The sequence below is a fragment of the Falco peregrinus genome, chromosome 5 (assembly GCF_023634155.1).
Source record: "Falco peregrinus isolate bFalPer1 chromosome 5, bFalPer1.pri, whole genome shotgun sequence".
Taxonomy (NCBI): Eukaryota; Metazoa; Chordata; class Aves; order Falconiformes; family Falconidae; genus Falco; species Falco peregrinus.
Window position 1 is genome coordinate 91303490 of NC_073725.1, and position 26890 is coordinate 91330379.

The 26890-nt window shown below is 48.5% G+C and overlaps 1 protein-coding gene across 4 annotated transcripts in view; it reads left to right on the forward strand.

Moving 5' to 3' along the window:
- Window positions 1–885: 885 nt before the first annotated feature.
- SRGAP3 (SLIT-ROBO Rho GTPase activating protein 3) overlaps window positions 886–26890 on the forward strand; it is a 125912-nt gene continuing 99907 nt past the window's right edge. Inside the window, exon 1 of one of the 4 annotated variants that reach the window (XM_055805286.1) lies at window positions 886–1243. In XM_055805286.1, coding sequence (XP_055661261.1) covers window positions 1177–1243 — 67 coding nt within the window. In that variant the 5' untranslated portion in view covers window positions 886–1176. The remainder of the gene's footprint in view (window positions 1244–26890) is intronic. The other 3 variants (XM_055805284.1, XM_055805283.1, XM_055805285.1) reach the window with 3 other exon arrangements.

The following is a 26890-nucleotide window of genomic DNA, read 5'->3' on the forward strand; positions in this document are numbered from 1 at the left end:
AAAGCCAAACCAGACTTTTGTTTGCTGCTCTCAATGATGGAGTTTGCCGTGTTTTGGGTCCTGGAGCTTTCCTCATGCAGTTTTAAAAGACGGTGCCAGTCAGAAGATATTCTGGCTTGAGCTGGATAGCCTTCCCGTTTAATGTGTGCTGTAAATCTCTCTCACGCCGCTATGCTCATGTTTAATATTGCTTTTATGTCGGTAAATCCACTGTGGCTGAATTTTTGGCCTGCAGCTGTGGATCAGCCGTGCCCTCGGCGAGGGTAGCTGCGTGGGGCCGGGCTGTCCTGGGGCACCGCTGAGACCCATCCTCCGCCCTCGGGGCCTCGCCGCCCGGGTGCCCCCCTGCTCTGCCCTTAACCTTGTAGTAACTGACATCTTTGCCTTAGGGGAACAGCTTCTAGATCGATGTATTTCCGTAATACGGAAAGCTTACTGGCTTTAAGGCAGTGCAGGCCTTCAGCCGTCGCAGCTGCCAAGGTGCAGCTCCTGGGCCGGGGAGCGGGCTGAGAGCGCGGTGCTCGGGGAGCGCGGCCATTTCGGGGGCCGCTGCCTAATCGTGGGGTGCCGGGGATGGCACCGCTCGGCTCGGCACCGCTGCCGGGGCCCGGCACGCCCGGGGCGCTGACACTGGCCCCGGGGAGCAGCGGCGGCGCCTGCGCCAGAGCAGCTCCCACCTGCACAGCGGCGGGCACGAGTCGCGCCGAACCCGGCCGAGCCGAGCAAAGAGACGGGTCAGAGGGCCGGGCGGGGCGGAGCCCTTCCGTCCCTCGGCGGGGCTCTCGGCGTCCCCTCGCTCCACGGGCCGGGATAGTTGCGGGGCCGCCCCCCCGTGTCCCGGGCCCGGGGCCCGCCAGGGGCGGGGAAGGGGCGCGGGCCCGTCCGCCCCGCTCCGCCCCTCACGGCGGCCCCGCCCCGCCCCGCGCGCAACCTGAGCGCGGCAGCGGCGCCAGGGCCCTGGTTCGGCTGGCGGCGGGCAGCGGCGCGGCTCGGCTCGGCTCGGCTCGGCGCGGCTCCTGAGACCGGCGGCGCTGCGGCTCCCGCCGGGGCCCCGGTGTCCCCGGCGCCGCCAATGAAGGCAGCCGCGGGCGGCGGCGGGGCCGCGGCCGGGTGAGGCGGCGGCGTGGCAGAGCGCGGCGGGGCCGGTGTCGCGGCGGACCCGCGCCCTCCCGCAAGATGTCATCGCAGGGCAAGTTCAAGAAGGACAAAGAGATCATCGCCGACTACGAGGCGCAAGTCAAAGGTGCGGAGCGGGGGCCGCTGCATTGCGGGGCGGGCGGCGGGCACGGCTGCCGTGCCCGCCTTTGTGTGCGGGGCGGGGGCCGGGGCGGGGGTCGGGGCCGCTGTCCCGCGGAGCCCCCGCCGCGGGCGGTTACGGCACGGCCGGGCTCCCCGCCGAGGGCGGCGGGGGCGGCTGGGCGCGGGGCGGGCGGCGGCGCCGGGGGTGCCTGTGTTTTGTTTCCGTGCGCCCGCCGGCAGCTGCGGGCGGGTCGGCCCGGAGCGCGTTGATCCCGCAGCCCGGGTGCAAGGCCTGGGCCGGGCCGCGCCGCAGGGCAGCGTCCTGCTGCGCCCGCAGCGCAGGGTGAGACCTCCGAGGGGAGCGCCTGGCGTCTGCGTGGTAGGGAGGAATATAATTAAAGGTTGTGTCGGTGGAGACCACGGAGCATCAAATATCAGGCTCCGAATGAATTTTTGTGGCAGTTAGACTTACTAGTGAAAAGTCCGTGCCCTGCGGAGCTGCCCGCAGCCCGTGGGGGGCTGAGCGCGGCGGGGGGTGTGCGGCCCTCCCGGCAAACCCGGCCCGCCCGGCCGCCTCTGGCGGGGGAGCGGGTTCTGGTCTCGGTAGCCAGCTGCATCCACTGGTACCGTTGGAACTTCGGTTTGTAAATCGACTCGCCTTTGCAGCAGTTCCCAATTCTGTTAGTTGCTGATAATTCCTGTTACCACGGGCAGCTAGAGGAGGTGAAATGCGCACTTCGTTAAGCTGCTCCCTTCGAGTCCCCCTGCTGTTATATAAAATTGGCTCTCATCTGCTTTTGGTTGGTGGTTTTATATAGGTGTGCGTTCACTGTTTTGTTATGTCTAAGTCTCTGGTTAAGGCAGAGTTCATTAAAGGTAAAAAATAGCTTTTCTGAAAATTAACCTGTGAATATGCAAACTGGACAGCTATCCTCCTTTCTCTAGAGGTCACTCAGTGCTTTGGATCTTGAGCTCAGCTGAGTGGTGCCTTATCTGCACATACACCGCTTTGAGAGGAGTAGCCGCTTAAATGCGGCAGTGCAATGCCAGACAGAAGGATTTTGGGGAAGGGGCTGTCTGTTGGTTTCATGCCGCTGTTTACTTTCTTGCATTTCAGTCTTTTGTTGTTGGCTTTGAAGAGTGATGTAACAGTCACAACATGCTCTGCTCAGTGCCAATTACCTTTCTGCTTGTGTGTAATTTGGGCAAATTGATGTTATTGCACCCTGCAGTTAAGCAGATGAAATATTCTTTTAGCCTGTGGTATTGTTCTACTTTACAGGAGGGGATTTCAGAGAGACTGCCCCACGTTTCCGGGTTTTTCTCAAAGGTGTCCTTGGCCCAGTGGTTCCTGCTTCTTGGAGGCTTGGGGCTGCGGAGGGGTAGCTGGAGGCAGGGTTGGGTCTGATCTGTTCCAAAAGCTTCGCTGCAGACTTATCTATATTTTTTCTTGCTGTTTGTAACTCAAATACTCATTTGCCGCGATCATTCTTGGCCTGACTTCTGTAGCCTCATGGTTTCCATATGTTAGACAGTTAATGCTGGCGTTGTGTGTAAGGGTGTTTTATTGCACCGCAGCAATCGCGTTTTGGGTCACATTTTTTGTCAGCTGTAATGCGGACAGTTTGCTGATGGGCTGGTGATAATTTCCTTGATACTATTTTTTGCCTTATTATACCTGCAGAAATGTCCATTGTCTGATTTAGGGTACTCTCTCTGTATTTTCATCCCAATAAAAGTTAATTTGGATGTGGTCAGGATTTAACTGCACCTGAAGCTGGAGCGAGGCGGACAGAGCTGGACCCCAGAGTCTGCGTGTGCTGCCTGCCCGGCTGCCTTTGAGGTGGTGGCAACTCCATCCCTGAGATTTTGAGTCTGTCACACAACCAAGGTGGTCTCGGGGTGCCCCTGCTGAGGTGCCGCTGAAGGGGCTCTGGTGCTTGTGGCTGTGTCCTAACAGCTGTCACCCTTGCTGTCACCTCCCTGCAGGGACCAGGGTGGCTCTGACCTTCCCACGTTGCTAAACTGTTGGAGGAGGATTAACATCTGGCTCTAGAGGAATTGGTGTGGAAGGATTTCATGTTCATTTCCGTGGTAGCCTGTGCTTCATTATTGCATAGGAGCGCTGGAAGAAAATGTGCCTTGGCAGAAGGGTTTATTGAAAAGTCAGTGGTTGGTCACTGTGTTAGTAGGGACCTGAGGAGGACCAGCTGCCGAGGATGCTCTGCAGAGGGAGCAGGACTTTTTCTTTGATCAGTTGTGTGCTGCGTGTGCAAACGCAACAGATCTGTGTTGTCAGTGTCAGCAAAACCTGCCATGGGGGAGGGTTTTGTCACCATTTAAACCTTCCTCTGAGGCTGTGACAGCAGCGGGCATGAACACCCACCTCCACTTAGCTCCGCTTCTGCAAGGCCTCATCTCTCTTGGCTTGACCTAGGGATTTCATGTAGGCCACCTCATTATCTCAGATACCCTGTTTATTTCCTTCAGGGATTTAGTCATTATTCTATTCTTATCTAAACCACTGCTACCCTGGTGAAGACAGAGACCCAAATCTCCAGAGAAGGACTAAAATGGAGAAGAAATGGGGAGAAAGGAAGGAGGGAGTGGCAGCAAGGGAGACTGACAAACAACATGTTGGTATGGAAGAGCTGATGGTAAAATCTGAGAACTTGAAGAAGTGATGCCTCACTGTGGAGGATGGGGCTGAAATCTGGACATGGCACAGTGGTGGTCCCTATGGCGTGGTCAAGAAAACAGCAGTGGAGAGGTGGGAAACGGCATGCGAACTCCAGGAATTGATTGGCATGGGTGGAAGTGACAGTGAGTGACAGTAGAGGTGTGTTTAAAATGCCTTTAAAAGATAGATCTTGGAGACGGTTAGAATTGGTCAGTGTGCTGGCCAGCGTGATCTGCCTGGAAGTGTGTAAGCTGGCGCGGGGGCTCTCTCGCAGGGCCGTACAGAACGCCTTGGTTGCCCAAGTATTACTAGAGGAGCCTGACAGAGAGCTGGGTATAACATGTTGGGGGAAAAAAAAAATTAAAAATCATGTTGCTTAGACTGATTTTTAGGAAAATTCTGCTGAAAGCCCTCTTTGCCCAGGCTGTTGGGAAGTCGAGCAAAGTCCCCGAATGGTGTGGGGACAGCCTGTCAGTAACTGCCTTGCAGGAGCTGAGCCTTGCCCTGACCTCCTGTGCTCCGGGGTGCAGCAGCCTCGCTTAGAAAAATCGATGAGTCCGTGCTTTGTGCGGGGAGCATGATTGGCGTAAGTAGAGTTTAACTGGTGAATAATCTTTGTGCACAGGGGTGATTTATCAGCCATAATGACTCTCTATCTTCGTTCCCTCCCTGGAGGATTGTGTCTGCTTTCCTCACAGTGGGAAGGAGTCGTTCTGAAAATGCTTTGAAAAGATAGGGGGTGTGTGCAGGGTGTGTGCCTGCGTGTGCGCAGCTCTGCGCGGGTGCGTCTGCAGCATGCTCCTGCGGGATGCTGCAGGGAGGGCTGGGGGCTGATGGCTGGGGCATGGTTACGCAGCGTTGGTAGCCATGCAGGGTGCCCGAGGCTTTGGGTCGGTGCCGCTCCATTTTTAGGGGTGGAAGTGCCTCGCCGTTGCTGCCTGTGGCTGCTGCAGGCTGGCTGTCCTTGTGGCGCTCCGCAGCGTTTGCCGTCTGCCCATGTGTGGGGACCTCTCTCTTTCACCTCTCCTGGAAACCCGCTGGCGGGTGCCTTCCCACGCTGTGGTCTCTCCTGTCAGTCCTTCTGCCGTGGGTCCATCCTTTCCTCCTGCTGCTGATCTGTGTCCTTCAGTGTCAGGAGGGGAGAGTGCTGGCCCCAGGACTGGTAGCAGATGCTTGTTTGACGGTACCAGAAAGAAGATACTGAGGATACTTTTTAGGAGGCTGATTTTTCTGATTTGTCTTGCTTAGGTTTGCAGGCAGGAATGATTGCATTAAAAATAAATGCCAATAAAGAGATGGCTGCATGTTTACAACTGCCACATTAAAGCTACTGGCGGAATACACAATGCAGTAGAATCTTAGATGCACAATTTAAAGTGAGTGTTTTCAGACGTACAGTTTTAATTGGTCTGTTTGTCCAGAAAGATAAATAAACGCCTTTTCCATTACTGGCAAATGCGTGATTTGTTGCTTCAATGCAGCAAAACTAACCATTTTTAATTACGTGGATGCAACCGTCTGTGGTACAGCATTGTAAATCTTGCAGAAAATTGGGCATAGTGTTGATTGACTGTGTAATTTCATATTGCTTCCTGAAGCTTTTCTTTAACCCTGGCAAAATTCAGGTCATTGTAGATCTCTGTGGTTATTGTTGGCAGGAAGGCTGCTGTGAGTCAATAGCATCTTCTTCTGTCATGTGGCTGGCAAGTGAAAAGCATCCCTTGTGATCCTAAAGATGGTAGTCTTTAAATGGTGCGTCTGGCTGCATAGTGGTGAAGGGGTGATTCTTGCATTTCTAGGACTCTTAGTTGCTGTGTAAATTGGTAATACAACTAGAATTTTGACAGATTTAGCATACAAAAACATGAAAAAGGCTTGCAAACCCGGGGCCAAAGAAGACCACTGTGTGCTTTCCCACTTCCATAAAACAGCAGCTTACATTAATTTATCATTGCTTGTTAGCTTCATTTTACTTTTTCTATTGCAGTAGCTGCATCCCTTCTTTTATGTCTATTCTCATTTCCTACCTATTGCTCTCTTTCCACCTTGCTCAGAAAATTTTGGGAAAATTCCCAGACCAAATTTATTTCTGGGATTATACATGCTTAGAAGGGAAGCTTGGTTCCCACTTGGAGGAGGCATTGAGGCTTGAAACTTGACAGCCCATTTAATGAAATTGTTCTGTGCAAAAGAGAAGAAAGTTCCGCCCCTTTGGGTGGGCTGGTAAGAAACTGCTAAATATTAATCACAGAAACAGATGTAAAATTTCTTTTGGCTTGATTGTCTTGCTTAATAAAATGTAGGGAAGCGCGACCTGCAGGCCATGCCTTGGTGTAGCTTGGAGTCATCTGCAGCAGAGAGCAGATTCTGATGAATCTGATCTCATTTCTGCTGTGAGACTTCAGAATAACTGCTCAGCATTGATCCTTGTCTGGCTGATTCCCGTATGGATTTATATGTTGTCAGTTTCCACTTGCCCACTGTGTTTCCTTGGTGGGGTCTGGCAGCATGGTCCTGGCAGAGGGGTTTTACATGAGACCTCTGTGTGCGGGGACTGGGAGGGCCACGTGTGGAGAATAGCAGAGAAGTGTGTATGTGGTTCAGAGTAAAGATTAATTGGCGGTCTCTAATGGAAACAAATTGAATCTATAAGAGATGTTCCCTGCAAAGCTGAAGTCCCGAGCACTTTGATGGAGGCTGGGATGGCTCAACTGAGTCAGCAGGATCCTGCGCGCACCGACCGTCGGCAGCTCTGTGTGCTTGCTGGGGGGACGGACCTTCCTACGGTCCTTGGATTTGGGCCCCCTCTGCGGTCAGAGAGGAGGAGGAATGTCAGCTTGCGGTATCTGGTCAGAAGCGCGTGTACGTGGGTGCTGGGGTGCCGTGCTGTGGGCCCAACGCTGTCAGCACCTGCTCCCCGTGCCTGGTGCGGCAGGAGCACGGGGACGGTGCTGGGTGCTGCCTTGCTGGGGCCAGGCGGTTGGCCTCGTGGCACTGGTGTGGACGGTAGGATTGAAGCGTGCCAAGGCATCGTGGCTGCTGTTTCTTGTTAAGACATCACTAAACCCAAAGGCTCCCTAGGTGCCACAGCCCTGTTTAGATGGGGAGCTGGACAGGGGCCTGAAAGCCTGTGTGCTGCCCTTCTAGCAGAATGTGGGGTGGTATTTCCAAAAAAAACCCCAAAAAACCCGCAGCTGACATCACTAAAATGTTTTTTCCTCGTAAGACACAGCTCTTTGGCCTCAGCTGATGCTGTTCAAGCAAATGCAGCAGAGTGGAGGTGCCTCTGGCAGGATAAGCAGGAAACGTTGCTTTCCTCGTGAAGATGGAGAAGCCGGCAAAGAGAGCGAGTGGCCAAGGGACGAGCCATGAACCTTTTGCAGGACTCGCTCCTGCTGGGTCCAGGTTGCTGGCTCCTGCTGCCAGCTTGGGCTTTGTCCCTGGGCAGCCTGTGGGGTACTCGCCTAGCTGGACCGTGGTGCGGGAGGTCCGGCTTCTCCTGCCGAATGGCCAGGGAAGGGGGAGGCTGAGGCTCTGGGTTAAAGCTTGTTAGTGTGCCCTGACCCCCAGGACAGGACAGAAGTTGCATTTAGCAGCTGTGCTTCTTAGGCCCTGGGTTCACATGGGAGCATCCATATAGCGTGGAAGCCAGTGGCTGTTCCTGCAGCTGATGGCCCCTGGGGCAGAGCCTGCACTTCCCATGGGAAGGCTGTGGTCAGATTTTGGTTCAGGTTCCTTTCATTAAGGTGATTTTCTTCTAATTGTTAAATAAATGAAATGCATCTGTGTTTGGAAGCATGCCATGGTGAGGAGGCTTCCTTTGGGCTTTGCTCTGCTTTGGAGGCTGACTTTGTGTCCCTGGGCTCCTGCCCTGGACTCGGGCTGGCGTGGGGAACAGGAGTGAGCATGCGTGTGGTGTGCATGTGGCTGGAGCGTGCTGCCCCGAGCGGGTCCGTGCATCCTCAGCAGCTCCTCTGCCTTGTGTGCATGGCGAGTGCTGTCTCCGGTGGGGATGGCCCAGGTCTCCAGCCTCTCCGTTACCCCTGTGCCTGGGGGTCCTCTCCCATGTGGTCAGAAGCACCAGACAATGAGTCCAGCCTGGAGTTCATGGCTTGTCCTCGGGTAAGGGGGTATGATGGTGTGCAGGAGCTGGGGTCCTGCGGTACTCTGAGGCCTCTGCTGAGAGCTGATTCCAGTAGAAAAGAGGGGTATTTTGATCTCTGTAAGCCTGGTTGTTTTCTTTTCTGATAGCTGGCAGGTACTGGGGTGCAGCAGGCATTATTTATCAATCTACCCTTATTCCTGATAACAGTAAAAAACTCCTATAACACTTATTCATGGCCTGTAGCTAGTCCTGGTTCCAGGTGAAGAGTTTTAAGGGCTGTAAGAGTGCAGCGCCAAATGCTCTTCAGGTGCTTAACAGAAATTTATAAGCCTCTGCCAGGTGTAATATTTTAAGTTCAGCGTGCAGCGTTTCAGCACCTGTCAGGCACAGGATTTACTCTCCCCTTCTGCTGGCCCATTGAAGAGGGGGGAAAACCTCCCCCCTTGAGCTCTTTAATTGTCTCTTGCCTGAATTTGGCTTTGTTTCAGTAGCTGTTTGTCAAGCTACCACCCACAGCAGCAACAGCAGTCGCCTCCTGAAATGTGTTTACCAGCTTCTGAGGTGTTCGTACTTCGGACAGGTGACAGCGTGGTTCGAGCAGGTACTGCCTGGTGTTGGGCTTGGGGCTGGAGGGACTGCAGCAGCATGTGCAGTTGTGTTCCTTGTGCCGCTCTCCAGTAAAGCTGGCGTGAAGTAATCTCCCCTTTTTTACAACCTGGGTGGCTGTTTAATCCTGAATGTTGATTTAATCCCAGGAGGCTTTTGCTGAGCTGCCAGCAAACCTTCCTCTTTAAAGAGATGAGTATTTCTTACTGGTAACTATTGTGTTGTGTGTGCCCCACCTCTTTGTATTTTATTGGTATGTATCATAGCAGCGAGGGAGGATGTAGAAACAAGTGAACAGCGTGAGCCCACGCAGTGACAGTGGTGGTAGTGGTTTGTACCTGTCACTGGTGACCTCCTTAGGGCTTCCAGTCCTCACCCAGAGCTCCTGCTCTGTGCCTGTGGTTGTTGGACATACTTTTAAGTTGTCCATGTCTCCAAGTGCCTGATTTATGGGCTTTTCTCTGAAAAACTGGCCCAAGATGGCTTATTTTGGTGTCCCTTTTCTTACCCCTGGTAAGACAGCTGCAGTGGCTTGGGAAGGGGCAGCAGCTGAACAGCATGTTACAACACACAATTTTGGGGGAGGAAGCGGAGTATTGAAACACAATTACTGAGGGCGTTTAAGTAGTTGTAATGTGCTTCCCTGGGCTGGGAGCGAGTCAGTGTGTTAGGGCTGATGTTTCTCACTGGCACAATGCTGTGGGATTGTTTAATGACTGTGAGCGGTCAGCAGCTTGGTTTTAGAGTTCATGTGAAAAAGGGCACCATCAACAGCACAGCAAGCCTTGCATGCCAGGCTGGGGAATGTACAACCTTGTTATTTATCCCAGTGTTGTCATTACTCATCAATGAGGAGGCAGCTGTTAGGATCCTGTCCGTGGTGAGGAGAGAGAGGTTTTAAATCATCCCCTTCGTGTTAAATCATTCTCTTTATTTTAAATCTTCCCCTTTGTTTTAAAAACAAAGATATGTCAAAAGGTGTGGTGTTGTAATTCTGGTGTGGAAGTTGGTGCTGCTGTCCTAGCCTCTTCTAGAAGGTGGGTCCCCAGAGTTTGCTCTGTGGGCGCAGCCTCCTCAGAGGGGAGCAATAGCAGTGCCTCTTGGCTGTTGCTCAGTCTGTGTTCGGATGTGGCTGTGGAGTGGTGTGTCTGTACTGGTGTGAGTTCCCCAGCTTGGGAGCCCCTGGCCTGGGAGGAACTGGGGGGCCTAGGGAGCTGGGAGCTGGAAGAAGGCTATGGCTGTGCTCGTTGGTGCTCTTGCACACACGTCTTGCGCTGTTGAGCTGCCTTAAAGCAGTGAGCCTCCCTGAATGACAAAACTGTCAGCTAGCTTTACTGATGTCCTTTCCTGACTGCTGAAGCCAAGCTGACATGTGTGTGGGGGTTCTCCACGAAGGCATTTGGTGCTGCAGGCTGAGTCTGGCACCTGGAGAGTTAAGGAAAAATACGCAGCCCCTCTGTGTCCAGCAGCTTCAGAAAAGAATTTGCATTAGGGTATCACTCTTCTTTGGAGTTGGAGAATAGCTTTAAAGTGGTGGTGGGAAGGTTTTACTTTTTTTTTCACCCAGGCCTTTGGGAGGAACAGTCATCTATGTGACAAGGGATTGCAGTCACTAATGCATCTTGCACCTCAAAGTAGCTCTATAAAATACTGCTCTGTCTTGTAGCAGTGGCAGGCATGCAAGAAAGAGCAGTAATTTTCTGTTGGAATGACTGTGGAGTTAAATTGTCTACAGTTCCCTGCTTGTGTCTGTATCAGATGAGAGAGGAGAGGAGGTTGCTCTTCAGCTGAGCAACCCTGACTTTTTTAGGTGTGACCCTCCTGGCCTGTGAGCCTTGGTGGCCTGTCTGTAAAACAGATGAAGAGGGCATGCAGCTCTGTGAGTGACTGCTGGCCCTGCTGCTGGTGGGAGTGCTCGGGGCTGCAGCTCTAGGTCTAGGGTGAGGATTTTGCCCATATGGCTCTTGCTTTGGCTATTATCTAGATAGCAAAGCTAACTGTAGTGATTAGGTGAGACTCAAGTGTTTTATCTTGCTTGTATTGCAAGAGTAAATATTAAAAAAAAAAAAAAAAGGGGGGGGGGGTAGATACAAAACCCTGTAAATGACTGGAGATCAGGAGATAGAGGTCTGGCTTTAGTGATTCCCGTTCAGGAAAAAGGGAGCCCGGTTTTCCACTGCCTTTCTCCATCTGTTGGACCAGCCTCACCTCTGAGGTCCAGCCTTGTGGAACAATATCACACATTGGAGGTCCACAGCAGAAGTCCCCATCACAGACCTCATGAAACAGTGGCTTCCCCTTTACCACAGAAGAGCCCCAAAGTTAGGTTTTCTTTCAGATGTGGTAGCATTGATTAGCTTTGTTTGTTTGAACAGTAATTTGTGGCCCTGAGGCTCTTTTGTGCTGGTTAGTGCCCAAGGTGATGCGCTGCTTAGAACAGCTCATTTAGGGAAGGTGATCTCAAGAACAGATTTCTTAGCCTAAGATCACCGGTTAGATAATTCTAGGTTGCTGGCATTGTGTGTGTGCACAGTAGTTTTTTTTTCTGTCAAATGCACTGATCAATCAATAATGGTTTAATGGGAATAAAAATCCTTGCAATGGAATGAAAATTCTTCCTCCTTGCCCAGGGTGACTAGAATTCCACCTTAGTGTATGGTGAAAGCTGACATACCCAGATCAGTAAGTTACTTTCTATATTGATAAATATATTGCTGTTGAAAGTTTCTGGCTCAGAGAAGGTCCTGTTGCAATAGATGGGACTTACTGTCTAGCATTAGTGACCCAGTCGCTATAAATGAACTGTTTCTTGAGAAGTCTATGTTCCCATCCCTGTCCACCCCCCCCTTTTTTTTTTTTTTTAATTCTTGGAAGTTTAACTCTGAAGGATGCTGTAATTTAATCATTGAGATTACTCATAAAAGAGTAAGAACTAGAGATGAGACTTTTGGTGTGGCAGTCTAAAGCTTTTGTGTTGGCAAATGCTTGAGAGAATTCACGATTTTTGTTTTGTGAGAAAAGGTTAGTTGATACTTGGGAAGAGCCTAAATGATATTTCATTCAAGACATCTTGTTAGTGTTTGAAATCTTAAAGATACAGACTTTTCCCTGATCTAGAGAGGAAAAAAACCCCAACCAGCTGTCATTTTACAGTATTGGCAGTGTAGCAGGATTAAAGCTGCGAGAGAACTGGAAGACTGGAGTTGCATGGCTAGACAGTGATGATCAGGAAGCGAAACCTTGTGGAGACAGTCCTGTTTGGGAATGTCACCCTGGAGTAGGAGTGCAGTGTGAAACAGTGGGCTGCAGCTTGGGATTAGGTGGAAACAGTGCTGTTGACCTTTTTGCGAACTGCTTTGTGTCCTTAATGGGAAGTGATACACTAAAGCTGTGTGAGAGTAACAGAAGACAGTGCTAAGCTGGTCAGTTAGTGAAGGAAGAAATATTGTCTGCAAGATAATCCTACCAAGACCAGAGAGTATATTTAGTTTTCTCTTAAACTCCCCATCTTCTGTTCTTGTTTGCCCTCAAAAGCTGATTAGTTACTCTGGATTTATGCTGGTGTTGCAGCATGGTGACCCATGGTGGTTGTGGTGTTGTGTCTCCGAACCTCGTGAGCTGGATGAGGGTATCTGTTCAACGGCATCTCTGGAAGGATGCTGTGGGCCGCTTATCAGCAGTGACCTCCACTGGAAGGAGGTACGCTGTTAGTTGATGAAGATGTATTGGGCCGTCTAAAAAAAAATGTTATTGTAGGCAGCTGTTTTTGCCTCTGTTATTTGGGAGAACGTGCTAACTCCTCCAGATGGACAGCATGCCCTCAATGACTGTTACGGGATGGGAGAGTCCTGCTCTGGCCAAAACATAGTGTTTTGTTTGAAAATATGACTCTGATACTGCCAAACGTGGTGCTGTGGGTTTGAAACAAACCCTCTTGAATGGATGGAATATCTATCTCGCATCGATGTATGGTGCTTCGCACATCATTGAGGGATCATGCAATGTAGATTGCAAGGGCAGGAAAGAGTCACGGTGAATCCTTCACCTTGCCATTCGTACTGCAGTGATGGGAGCTGTCTGCATCCACCCCTCCAAAGCCGGCAGTCGTAGGAAGTCTGGCAGAGGCTTCTCCTTTAGTATGTCTCTTCCTGGAGGTAAGAACCTTGTTGGTTCTCACAGTGAGTACTTCAGCAATAACGCAGTGTACAAGAGGGTGCTAATTGTTTACTGGGAAGTCGTTTGCTCATTGGTGCTCAACAGGGCTACACCCTACCAAATATGGCTGGAATATCGCGATGTATTTTTGCTTTACAGTGTTGCCTAATGATTGTTTCTTTTTGGAGATGGGCGTATTTTCAAAAGGGCTGAGTACTTTCACTGTCAATATTATGTACAGTTAAGCATGCTGAGGTCAGCCCAATCAAGTATCATGCTTCAGGGTGGAATGTGATTGCTAGAGAGATCAGAAAACAATTTCTATCCCAGTGTAGGGCATTACACAATTGGCTGGATACGTTACAGTTTCCCTTGCAGCATCAAAGCAACACTCTGAGGCCACCGGATTAAGTAACATTGGCATTTCTGTAAATACCCATGTAATAGTTTCAAAATGTTTGAGAGTATTAATGATTCATTTTCTCAGCACTTCCCAGGGGCAGGCAGGAATGTTCTGCCCGTTTGGCTGATGAGGTGATGCAGAGGCATGGAGACTTGGGCAAGAGGTCTGCACTCCTGACTCCCCTGCCATTTAGGAGCAGCCAGGTCCTTGAACTTGGTGTTTGCACGAGGGCTAGAAGTTGCCTGTGTGCCCACTGTTTGCTTCGGTTGGATGAGTCTTCTGTGCTGCCACAGTGACTGGGTAGTGTGTGTGCTGCGTGATTCTCCTTTAACTATCTGTTTGAAGTGTGGTTGTTTTGTGAGGTCTAAAAAAAAGTCTGCTGGGCTGATCTGTGGTGATAAGTCACTGCTGAGGTGCCTGGCTGCCTCTTGCCAACTCAACTCAACTGCCGCTTCCTGTTTTTTAGTGAGGTTGTCGGCTCCTCAGGGCAGCATGCGGTGTTCCTCTGGCTATAGCACTGGCACGGATGGATCTTTAGCACTGTGGTGCAAGTAATGCAGAACTTCACATCCTGGAGGTGTACTGCAGCTCCAGGAGAGAGCAAGCTGCAATCTGACATTATGTCCGTCATGGGTAGAAAAATGGGTTATGTAGGTGCTGTACAGAAATACTGATAACTTGGGACAGCCAGCCGTACTCTGTGATGGAAACCAGTTCGTTTCACACCTTAGGGGAACTGAACTGTGTTTTGTGGCCAGGGCTGGGTATGTGCATCAGCCAGAGAGAGGTGGAGAAGGCGGACTTCTTGTGCAGTTCGTTCTGCAGCAGACGGCTTGTAAGTGCACTGTGCAGGTTTGTGTACGTTCAGTGTTGCACCCAGAGGAGACTGTAAGACTGACATCCCAGTTGGAGCTCCTTGAAATGACTCTTAACAGTCATACAGAAACTCTGCAAGATTAACCTTTTATTTTGCCAGATTTTCCTTTTAACCATTTTTTATTTTACTTTCCACTAAATACACTAAATGTTTTGTAGTGGCTTTCTATTGCCCTGTTCTTTTTTACTACTGAAGTGAATGGGACTTCTGCAGTTGTAATAAATGAAACTGGAAATCAGGATCTCCACTGTAATTGTATTTTTCAGATAGTTCAGGAAGAACCTGAGGAGGTGTAGCAAAACCCGAACAAAAATAAATAGCAGTGTTGAACCAGTTTTAATTTGGAGTGTATCAAGTGAATTGGGAAGCAGGCAGCAGTTTCTTCTAAAGCTTTTTTTTGTTTCTTACAACATCCTTGCTTGATGGTGTTCTGAGTGATTCATGTTTTTAAAAGCAATTTTTCCTGCACAGTACTTCTATGCTCTTGACCTAGTCTTGCTAAAATCCCTAAAGAAACAATAAGTAAACATACTGTAAGTGAAAATGTTGTGTTATAAGCCCCTGAAAGTGAAACCATAACAAAAAGAGTACTTATGTAGTCGTTGTTCTTGTGGGATGGCAGGTTGAGATACTTGAAACAGGTTATTGTTATTCCAACAGCATGAGAGGTCAGCTCAGAACTAAGGATGAGTGGAAAGAAGAGGAAAAAGAAATGCACATTGTTTGCCTCTCCTAATCATACAGCATGTTCTTGTACATCTTGTGGATTGTGCTGTTGATGTAGCTGCCTACTGCTTTAGAAGTGCTTTTTGGACGCAGTGAGAAGACATCCGTCCGTGTCAGATGGGAGAGGAACATATAGCAGATGGCGTACCTCTCCTGAGGCACTGGGCATGAGAAGATAATTTTGCAGGTCACAAAACCAGAGAATAACTTCTTCAGAATTAAACTTTCATTGGGGATTAAAAAAAAAAAATTCAAGAACCCTTCTTGGAAACTACTTCTTGCACAGATAGATATGAACGTTTGTTTGCCGTTTTCCATTTCCAGACCCAAACATCCTCCAGTCACCTCAGAAGACCTGATGCCGGGCCTCCGACAGCTTGTGGCAAATGCCCCTCTTTACTCTAGAACCAGTGTAACCTGCCCAGCTCACTGTGCATCGTACTGCATCCAAACCCATCGTACCTCTGGGTGCCGTGGAAACGTGGGGAGCAATGGATGTGCCTGGGATATCTCCTTGATGTTGGAGGGTGTGCTGGGCACCCAGGTCTGCACTCCTGACTCCTGCACCACGCTTGGGAGTGGACCGGTGCTGTGGCTTTGAGTGGTGAGCTTTCTTTGCACCAAAGCAGCTTCACCTTGAGAATAGGGTTAATGATGTCATCTCTCATGGAGTGGGTGACACCCGAGAGGTTTCATGAGGAGGGACAGTGCTCTGAGTGTTTAAGGCAGTGTATTAAAGATGAGGCGCACCAGCAGAACTGGTTCTTTGGTTTGAACGTGGTGGAACGGGCCCCTTGTTTATCAGCCACGGAGCTCTCATTGTGGAGGTAATCCAGCTGCTCTGGCAGTAGTTTGCATAAAGCAGTGATGATAAGCTCCATGAGAGAGTGGCGGTTGGTCATGGGGACAGTCACAGGTCTTCTCAGGAGTTCTGCAACCGTGTGTAAGCTGGGCATAAGCCCTGTCATGCTGCTGGTTCCCAGTGCGTGTAGTCTCATCAGCATCCCAAGAACTTACTTGGAGGCTGCTCGCGTCATTGCTAGTGAGCATTTGCTGCAGTGTCCTTGTCTGTGGTGTACCTCACAATGACAATGAAGACATTTATGGCCACCAAACTAATTACTGAGCCTGCAGTCATTTATGGTGGCAATATACCTTTGAAAGAAAGGAAAAAAAATCTTCAGTGACCTCTTCCTTAGCTTTTTGGGTGGGTCTTTACCAGACTGCACGTGTCCAGAGCTCACTGGGAAGAACTCCTTGTCCCCAACAGCATCTTTGTGTGAAGACTCTCAAGTTTCCCAGTAGCTTAACTGTTCCTTCCTTGTAAGCCTGCCATCCTGATGACTTGCCAAGGTGGAAGGAAAGCTGATCTCTGCAGGTTCTGAACTTCCAAGGTGTTTACTGTGCCTCCAGTTGCAGCTTGAATGGGCACCAGACATTTCAGAGGTGGAAGAGGCTCTGCTTGCTTCTGGAATCACCCTGACAGTGCTGCTGGGTTTTCCTGTTCTCCTAGGTGGCATCATTAGGTCCCTCTCAGGATGCAAGCATTTGTGTATTGTAGGTAGCACTTCCATTGCTGTCCTCTGCTTTTCAACACCTGCTCAGCGCTGCACACTGTGGGAGCTCTGTGCTCTTTAATTGTTGTTTGCCATTGTGGGAATTGCTTGTTCTAAAACCAATTACAACCTGACAAAACTGATCCGCCTTATTTACAAATACATCCATCTGGTTGTGGACTGCCTGGTATCACTGCCAGAATAATACGAGGCCTTTATTGCTGCTGCTGAGTTATTGAAGGGTTCCCCTGCCGGCATTGTTTGGAGCCGCCTGATGGCTTCCTGTATCTGTGTTAGCATGCGTGTTCTTTGTAGGACAGAGAAAATTAATGTGTAAAGTAAAAAATCCTATGGAAACTGCATAGAGATAAAACATTAGTGCCCAGGTACCTCAGCATCAGCCTGCGCGGAACCTTGTGGCGTGTTTGCTGTGTGGTACAAGGGAGGGTGCTAATGCAGGGGCTGCAGAGCAGTCCTGCTGGGTGCTGATGCCCCATGTGTCTGGCACCGAGCGGCTGGGTGGGAGGGTGAGCTCTCTGCCGTGCTCCAGTGGGGACAAAATGCAGTTGTAGCTGTTGGTGTTAGAAGGAGCACGCACACGCTTGTGCAAGAGCTGGGAAACCTGAGCTGTATGGAAGGGGCTGGCAGTAGGTACCACGCTGGTGTGCGTTCTGTGCCCTCTGGCTGCCGCGGCAGTGGTGGGGACAGGGTTGCTGGCTGCCTGGGAAGGCGTCTGGCTGATTCCTAACCTTCTAGAAGCTTGCTCAGTGACTGAGGTAGGACTAGATTCTTCCTTGGAAGCTGCAGTCTCCTGATAGGTTTCACGCGGAAAATAGGCAAGAGAAGTAGGCAGGCATCTGGGGTGCGAGACTCCTATGTCTGTGTGCGTTCCTGGAACTCACTTTTGAAAAGGCTCAAAAAAAATGGGTGACTGGTGTCAGGACATTGGAACTTAAAATCCATCACAACTGCAGCTGTTTCAGACTATTTTCGTTTTTCTATGAATGGTTCAGTTACAGCTTAAAAAAGATCTGAGACAGTATGAACTGGTACTGATTTCACCCTCCGGCCACCATTTCAAAGCTGAATATAGTGAATTTTAGAAGCATTCACTAAAAGCCTCTATTCCTTGTTTACTGTGTGCGTTATCCACAAAGGGTAGAAAACAGAGACATACATATGTAAACAAGTTCAGCACGAGGGAAACGGGGAAGAGTTACTTCCGAAATTAAGGAATTAAAATTAGCATGACTAGGTATTGACACATAACTGGAGGTGAGTGAATTAGTAACTATCAATAATATATATGATAAATTGCCCATTTTTGTTGGCAATTTATCTAGGAATGAACTTTAACTTTTGTATTTGTAAATAATCACTCAGATTTTGCTGGCTGGATGAATAACTGAAAGTTCATAAATTGGTGTGAACTGGAAGTACAGAATACTGCAATCTGCATATGACAACCTGTGTTTACATGAATCTTAAGGTTTTTTTCTGATTCCCTGTCACCATGGTAACTGAACATTTTCTATAATGGTGAGCTAGTCTTGCAACGTGAGTGTGAGAGAGAACACTTCCATTTTACCTCCAGGGACTGAGATGACGGACCAGATTGCCGGGGTGCCTGGTACCTGCTGGTCTCTTGACATGAGCTGTGGAAATCGGGTGTGAGGAGTCAAAGCAGGTATTTGGTAGCACTGCAGTGGGTTGAACCCAAATCCTCCTCATCAAGGGGTGGTGCCTGGGTCTTGTCAGTGCAAGAAAATAATCTCCAGCTGTTTGGCCAATTAAGGTTTGAGAAAACGCATTCCTGCCATCATTTTGTGGGAGAAACGCACTGTAACATGGTCCAGGTCAGGCAGTGGCGTGGGTGGGTGGCTCGACAGCTGCAGCCCCCTGCAGTGCCACAACTGCTCTCCTGGCACGGTGGTCCCAGTCCGCTCTGTGCTCCACAGCTTGCTTTTAAGTAGTGCAGAGCTGTTCTGTGTGTCCTTAGTGGTTGCATATCCAAAATGGAGCTGCCCAAAGCTGTGGGCACTGAGGCGCTGGCCAGCAGCAGACTGTGGCTTGAAGTGGCCGCACTGGCAGTTTTGGTGACATGTGTTCCCCAAACAGACCGAGGCTGCTCACGCCCAGGGCAGCTGCCAGAGCAGGACGGGAGCGGCTGCCATGCCCCGTGTGCAGTGCTGCCCTGTGCTAGCCCTAACGACGGCTGCCTTTGAACTCAGCTTCAGCGGGGCTGTTGGATCAGTGTGGCTTTTGGCGCTGGGCTTTCTGGAATTAGTAACAGCTGTCATGCCAAAGCTAGCGTGTGTTTCCCCATCATTCACCAGCAGTGCCCATTTCCTGTGCCTGGCAGGACTGTTAACAGATTTCGAGTACGAAATTTACTGAAATTCATTATAGAAATAACAGCCCTTTGATTCTCCACCACCCTGGACCAAGCCATTTTTTTCCCCCCCCTCCTTTTAACAGGCTGTAGCTTATTGCTGAAAAAAGCAGATATGACGCTCCATGGGGAAAAACTATTTTTTGACAAAATGATTAATGTAAATACACATAGTTTTCAGTTTGCTGGCAATCTGTCAGCAGGGATATGTTCTGCAGTCCCCCAGCCTCTTTTTCTGTCCTCTATAAGTATCGATCAAATAAGGACATGCCACTGAGTGCAGTGGACAGCTAAGAGCAGGAGGAGGAAATGCAGAGGGGAAGCAGAAGAGCAACGTGAAAGGAGAACTTGCCTCACCTCTGGTAACACGAGCATTTGGTATGCATCGGGGCTAAGCAATTCTGGCCACTGCAGCTGTAGAATAATGCTGTATTTTCTGTTCCGTCTCTCACAGGAGCAGCAGTGTGCTGAAAGTGGCTGTGTCCTGTGGGCAGGGTGGGTCATGCTGTAAGGTGGCTGTGAAGGTTTTGGCTGATGTCCTGTTCCTCAGTAGCCGATCAGCATGTGTTGGCCTCAGCTGAATCCCCACAGCCCTGCCAGCGAGTGCCTGTGTGTGCATCTCCTCTTACTGCTGGCCAAAATGCGTGGATGCTCAAAAGGAGACTGAGATTGTGCAGTCTTATTAGAATGGGGGATTGATTTTGTTCGCTAATTTTAAATTCAAATAGAAAATCATACTTCCATGATGACTGTTTCTTCCTTAAAATATAATTATAGCTCTGTATAATAGAGCTGTTCTTTATCCAGCAGTTAATAAAATATCCTAGCTGGAAGCAACTTACTGGACATCATTTGTGTGTAAAGGAATTTGGTGACCTTTTTTGGTGGGAGAGGGGGAGAGAAAATCCACTGACACAGTGAAATTGTTAGGATAAACCACATGTATTTTAAAAAAGTTCATTTGCTTGTAATTATTAATGAGATCTATGGCTAAATTTACTTTGGTGTTTGGACAGTAAAACAGTGCTGGGCAACTTCCCTGCCTTGTTTGCTTCAGTTTCAGAACCAGTTTGAGTCAAAAGCTCCTAAGATAAAAGGAGATTTTCTTCATTGAATTCAAGAGTTTGGAATTAATCCCTAATAAGGTATAGCCACATAACATATAGACTGCCATTATTTCAGGGAAATATTAATGTGTAACCTTTTACTGAAGTGATAGTATTTTTATTCATAATCCATATTTTCAAAGTTTCGATAAAAGTATGAATCTCAATTTTGATCTTAAAATTACTTTACCATTGTTGTTAGAAAAATAACGTGGTGATGGTCTCAGATGTTTTCTTTCATGCATTCTGCCTCTCCCCCTTGATCTGTCCCTAGCCTGCTGCCTTCCTCAGTTTCAGCATATTTTACTTAATTAGTTCCCTAAAGGCCATTATGTGTGATTTTTCCCCAAAAGGGAACAAGCAGAAGGCCATCAAAATGATAATGGCCTTGAGAGCTCTGGCTGCTGCTCTGTATGTTCACGTGAACGAGACAACCCCTCCTTCTGAGGGGCAGCATACAACTCTTGGGAGGAGTCTCATGTTTATTTCGTCAAAATATTATTAGCTGTACCCTTTTTGTACTAATAACTGTTACTTGCATGCGTCTGCAAGGGGATTTTGTTTCGGTTAGCTGAGGGCGCGCTGCCGGCAGGCTGGCCAGGGGCCCCTGCACCCCAGGGGGAGGATGGAGAAGGCCTTGGCTGTCCCCTGGCTCCGAGGTGGCAGCTGCTTAGCCAAAAAGGCTTCTCAGCCCCCCTCACTTCAAACTAATATTTTATCCATTGGCTTGTTAAACTGTATTATTTCCCTGAAAAAAGGTATTGCTCCTGTATCTTCAGATCTTCCTGGCAGTGCAGAAGTCTGTGGCAGATGCTCATCTAATCTGTTGATAAAAACCTGCGGTGATGGGAAATCTGATATCCTCCCTGGTTAGTCTGTTAACTGTTTCCGATTAGACTGTTTTTCCTTCCCAATATTTAAAGTAAGTTTTATTTTGTGAAAAGAAGCTGACATTCATGTGCTTCCCTTGGTGCTTATGGAGACCAGTGGCTCAGCCACCATTGCACAGCAGCTCCTCGAGCAGGGGAAGACTGTTACTGTGTCTTCTTCCAGTTCTGTCTTTCCCAGGCTGAGCAAAACTTCCCTCTTGAAAGGGAGCCATGACACTGGAGGCCCATTTCCACCATACTTCTGCTGGTTAGGTACACGACAGATCCAAGCAAAACCAGCTTTAACTCTCTGTAAATCAGGTTGACGACTGGGCTGCCACATGCTAAACTGAGTTGACGCCCTTTGTAAAACCAAATAGTTACATGGACTGAAGTGTTATTACTTTGCTTCGCAAAGGATTTAGAAGGTGGCATAAATCTCCTTTTATACCCATTATTCCTCTGTGAATGAGAGAGGGAAGTGTGAATTGCTTTTTCTGGACCCAACGAGTAGGTTTCTGTGTGATGGATGGTGGGGGACGCTTTCACAACCCATCGTTCGTGGAGGTGCACAAATGGCAAAGCAGCGGTGCCTTGGCTCATCAGCGCATGCATTTATCATATTGTTTAAGGCAGCCTCATTAGCTGCGTCAGCTGTGGTGCTCTGTGTGCTGTGCTGACTTGGTGATAAGTGACGCGTGGCCTGGCCTCAGCAACTGGGAATTACGTTATAAAGAAAACTATCAGCTCTTAGACTAAGCCTGAAATAGAGTAGAAAGGGCAGCACAGGGAAACACCAAGACTTTAAGAAGAAAATTGCTTCAGAGGAATCATAAAACTTTTCTTAAGGTCCAGTTGTATCCTAGGTGAAGAAGGTGTCCACTACAGCAATCCTCTGCCTGAAATACTTGACTGACACTTTGAAGGAAGTTGATGTGTGCTCTGAAGTGAGAGCAGTTGACAGACCAGATGGTTGTGCTGCTCTTCAGAGGGACCTGGATGGGATGGAGAGATGGGCAGCAGGAGTCTCGTCAAGCTCAGCAAAGGGAAGTGCCGGGTCCTGCTCATGGGAAGGAACAACCCCAGGCAGCAGCACAGGCAGGGGACTGACTGGCTGGAAAAAGCTCTGCAGAGGAGGACCTGGGGCTCCTGGTGGACAGGAGGTTGACGGTGAGCCAGCAATGCGCCCTTGTGACAAAGCAGGCAGACAGCATCCTGGCTGCATTAAGGTCTTGTCTAGCAGGTCAGGGGAGGTGATGGTGATTCTTCCTCTCTGCTCAGCCCTGATGAGACGTGTCTGGAGTGCTGCATCCAGCGCTGGGCTCCCCAGGGCAAGAGACACATGGGCACACCAGAGCAAGTACAGCGCAGGGCCATGAAGATGACTGAGGGACTGCAGCATCTGTCACATGAGGAGAGGCTGGGAGGGCTGGGTCTGTTCAGGCTGGGGAGGAAAAGGCTGAGGGGGATCTTAGCCGTGTGCATAAATACCTGATGGGAGGGGAATGAAGATGATCAAGCCAGGCTCATCAGTGGTATCTAATAAAAGGACAAGAGGCAGGGGGTGGAAGTTGAAATACAAATTCTGCTTAAACCTGCAGTAAAGCATGGGTTTTTTGTGTTTGATCAGGTTTTTGTTTTTAAATGATGATCTAATGCTAGAGTGGGCTGCCTGGAGGGGTTGTGAAATCTCTGTCCTTGGAGATGCATGGCACCTGACTGGACACAGTCCTGGGCAGCCTGCTCGAGCTGCCCTGGCCCCCAGCAGTGGGGCTGGGCTGGTGGGGGGTCTCCAGAAGTCCCTGCCAGCCTCAGCTGTTTGGTCATTCTGGAGGTCCATGATGTGCTCCTAGCAAGGACTTGTCAGTCTGAATGGTAGCTTGATTTTCTCTCTGCCTTCCTCTTGAAGATTTACAGTGGATTTCCCCAGATCCTGTAGCTCCTCAGTCACCACGTTGCCTCCCTGCTGCTGAGCCCTGACCTTGGCTTCCCTGTCTTGGTGCTGAGCCATGGGCTCTGCCAGAGCTGATAAGAACAGATGCCTCAGGTCATCTGGGCCCTTCTATTCGGTTATTCTGCAACTTGCCTTGCAGATGTGGCTCCCTCTGGGCTGCCCACTCTGGTATTTGATCATCGTTTAAAAACAGCAGCCTGAGAAGTTTCCTTGGAGAAGGAGCTGTGGTGTCCTGCTGGGTGCTCTGGTTTTGCCTCTGAGCAATGTACTGGCTTTGGTGGATATCAGCATCTTCTGGCCTGCTTCACCGTTCTGGGTGAGACAGGTCAAAGTTAGGTTAGTAAGTAGCTGTGAAGTGCTTTAATGCAGCTTGGGGAACTCCTGCTTGTTTAAAAAATAAAATAAAAAAAAAATCGTCCATCCACCAAGAATAGCTTTTAAAGTAATAAAAGCAGAAGCATTAAATCTCTGAGTAAACATGCTTTAAGCTACCAAATTGGCTAAATATGTGTGTAGGACTATAGGTGGATCTCCCAGTGTAGCAGAAGGCTGTATTTATGCCTGCCACTAATAATCCGTTTTTCTTTCCTAAAGAAAATAACTGCAGATTACAAATGTAAAACATAGTGAAATTGATTTCGTGCTGGCAGGTTTGAGGTGTGATAGAAGTGGTGAGTGCAAATGGGTCTGCTTGGAGCCAGGCTCCCACCGGCACGCTTGCAGTTCTGTAGCGGGGGTGTGTGTCAGGAGGTGGTTTTGGAGTTGGAGTCCCCTAGGTGAGGGGGAGCTCCAGGCTCCTCCTGGGGCCTCAGGCTTAGAGAAGGGAAGTGCTGGATCTTAGGTCTTGGGTGTTGTGGGGAAGCATTTGGGGAAGGGAGAGTGCTTGTATACATACCTGGGTCACAGAGGCAGAAACGGGAAGACAGGGAGTGCCATCTAAGAGTGTTTAAGCCTCAAATAAATTTAGTAATTAACTCTCTGATTAAAAAAAAAAAGCTTATAGATAAACTTGATTTTTTTTTTCCATCCTGCTGCTTGCTAATTTGTCTATACTGTGTTTATAATTCTCTTTGACAAGGAGATATGCATAGACAGTGCAAATATGAAGGTTGTCTATGTGTGGCTATGAGGTTTTTTTTGTCTTTTTTCAAAAGATGGGGGAATAGCCCTTTTAGATTCATTCCACTGTTACACATTAAACTTCTTAAAAAGCATACTAATAAAATAATGGTGGGCTGTACTCCAGCTGGATTTAAAACATTTCGCATGATGCACTAATGTCTTTCCCATCATGATGGCAGAATGTCTGCTGTGACTTTGAGGAGGTAGGAGATGCAATTTGGAGACAATTCTGAACTGCTGTTTATTTTAAGCAGGATCATCTTACTTGCAGAGCTTCCTACCATTGCTAAGAAGGCACTTAAATGTTTCTTCAAGTGTGCATTTAATTCATTTAGTGTGCTGGAGGTCCCTCTAAATAGTGTGTGCGAAGCTCTTCAGTTTAATAAAGTTTAATGGAAAGTATAAATGTTAAATGCTTGCTTGGGGCAGTGTGTGGGACGGGCTGTGCAGTGCGGTGGTAGCAGGGTGTGCTGTGGAGCACAGCCCGTGGGGTCATGTTTGGTGGCAGTGGCTGAGCTGACTCGAGCAGTTCCTGCTCCTGGCCACTTGCCCTGGCCCTGCAGGGACCCAGTGCTTGCTGGCACTGAGCTCTGCGTGGCCATCAGTGGAGCAGGACAGCAAGAGTTAATAACAGATGTCTATATGAGTATGACCTTCTGTTTTCTTGTTCTTGTTGGCAATATCTTCTTTTTCCTGGTAGTATATTTGTCTTCCTCCTCTTGCTAATCTCTTCTTCCTCTTTTGGCAGTATCACGTATCTTTAATACAGGTTCCTACAGGATTTTGCTAAGAGAAAACCAGCCATTTTTGGGAAGATGATCCTTTAGACAAAGAGAAGGATCTCTGTTTCTGTTGTTCTTTGCCGTACAGAGTAACTCCTCTTGCAGTAAGGATGCAGCTCTTCTCCCTGTTCCTTTGACAGTGTTCAGTAGGTGCCCTTTCACCGGAGCGGGCATCATGAACAAGAACTGTCAGTACTGGTAAAACTTAGCATTTTGTCCTATTTTGCATTTATTAGCATGCAGTAATTATTCATAGGAATGATTACCCTTTACCAATTCACATTAATTTAGATTGCTTTTGAAAAGCAATCAAGAGGAGTAGGGAATGATAATACATCAAAGTGAATAAGGATATAGCACAAAAGAAATATGGTGCATTTTTATGTAAGAGACCATGTCAAGTCACTGTCAGCTTTTTCCTTCAAATTGCAATTATTTGAACTCCATTTGATGGTTGGTGCTAAAGGCCATCTGTTAAATGTGCTCCCCAGCTCAAAAGTCCACTCATGCTCTTCATCTCACTTTTGTACATCTTCAACAAGGAAAGGCGTCATCGTATGGGGTGACAGTATGGAAATGGACAAAAAGATGTGCTAGGTCATCCATTAAAAAATTGATTGCCTGTCCATGAACAGGTAGGTTTAAATTCTCAAATGTTTTTATTATCAGGGAGGATGTGAAGCTTAGGAATACAACAAATTCTTGCCCACCCTTGGCTGCAGGGATGGGCACTGTGGTCTCCTTCATTGCCACGGCCAGTGTGTTTCTTCTTCTGTAGGGGGTGAGGGTCTTGACAGTACAGTCAGATCTGGGTGTTTTAGAGGGTCACACATCTCTGCAATGCTGTTAAATGTTATTGTCTCTACATCACCATTGCTCTTTCCTGACTTTGAAGTGGGCAATGAAGATGAAAAACCTAGTGTCAAATGAAATATGTGGCCTAAAAATAGTAAATTTTTTAGCTCTGGATTACAGTGGGTAGATGCTCTCCTGGAAGCCAAATGTGATGTGATGAAGTAAGAGTGCCTTGGTAGGCAAAGGTACTGGGTGAGTAATCCTTAGAGAAGGGCAAGAAAAGGCAAGATGATGTTGAGGTCAGAGGACAGAATGAGCAGTGGAGTGTAGGTGGAGGCTTCAATGGTCATATGCATATTGGAAGAGAAGAATAATGACCTTATATTGGTTTACTGCTCGCTGTGCTTCAGCAGTTAAAACCTTGTTTTCTCAATTCAGTGAGATAAATCTCTTCTGTTTTTCCAATGAGCTTGAATGTGCTCCTGTGCATGATTGCTGCTGGTGTGTGATCAGCTGGCGCTGCTCTGCAGGAACAACCTAATAGCGTCGTGTGATACTGGTCAATATTGACTGCTTGTAGCTAGCACAAATCATCTTTCATTGTGAGCGTCTGAGAAAAGAAATAGTTCTTGCATAAAAAACAAATGCCATGGAGTTGTATCATAGATCGTTCCTGGATTATTTTGCTGACATTGACAAAATTTTAGTAACTGAGAAGAAATCTCCATTCGGGAGCATTTGTCAGGGTATTGGTTACACACTTCATGTGCAGGGAAGGGTGGGTGTCAGTTTGATTGGTCTCGTATAACGTGGTGTGTCGGTAGATATGGAGCTGGGGTGCAGCTCAGGTTGGCTTCGTGTATTCTGCTGCAAATCGTTACTACACTGTAGAACATTCCACATTCATTACTGACAGCTAAGTAAGTGAGTCCTCTAAGTTTTTTTTTTTTTGTTCTTTGCTTCATCTTTGTGCTGTCAAATTCAAATAAGGACATGCTTTGAACCTGTGTGCTCTATCAGGACTTGTTCCACCACAGAGGCTTGTGTTAAAGGAAAACCACGGTGTGTGACTGTAGGCTTCTGTTTATTCCTAGCACTGATGGCAGGATGTAATCATAAAACTAGGAATTCATGTGAGGAGCAGTCACAGCATGTTGCCGCCTTTATTTGTTTAAATTTTTATATTTAAAAAAGTCTGTATACAGCATAAGGATATGAGGAATAGACAGTTTTCTACAAAATGTGCTTCAATGCTTGATTTGATTTATAAATGATTTGGTAAGCAGAGATGTGCAATAGAAAAGAATTAATTGAAACAAAAAGATTGTGAATGTTTTAGTTTACTTTGGGGTCCAAGCCAGTGAGATTGGCTGTCTGGGGCCTGAGGAATTCCTGCAACTGTGCTGTGTTTCCCTGTCTCCAGCAGTAGATGCAATTCCAGGGGGGATTTCAGCCCTGAAAGCGCTGTTGGACATCGATGGCGAGCTGTTTGCACGGGCAGGTTTTGTCTGGCACTGCCACTC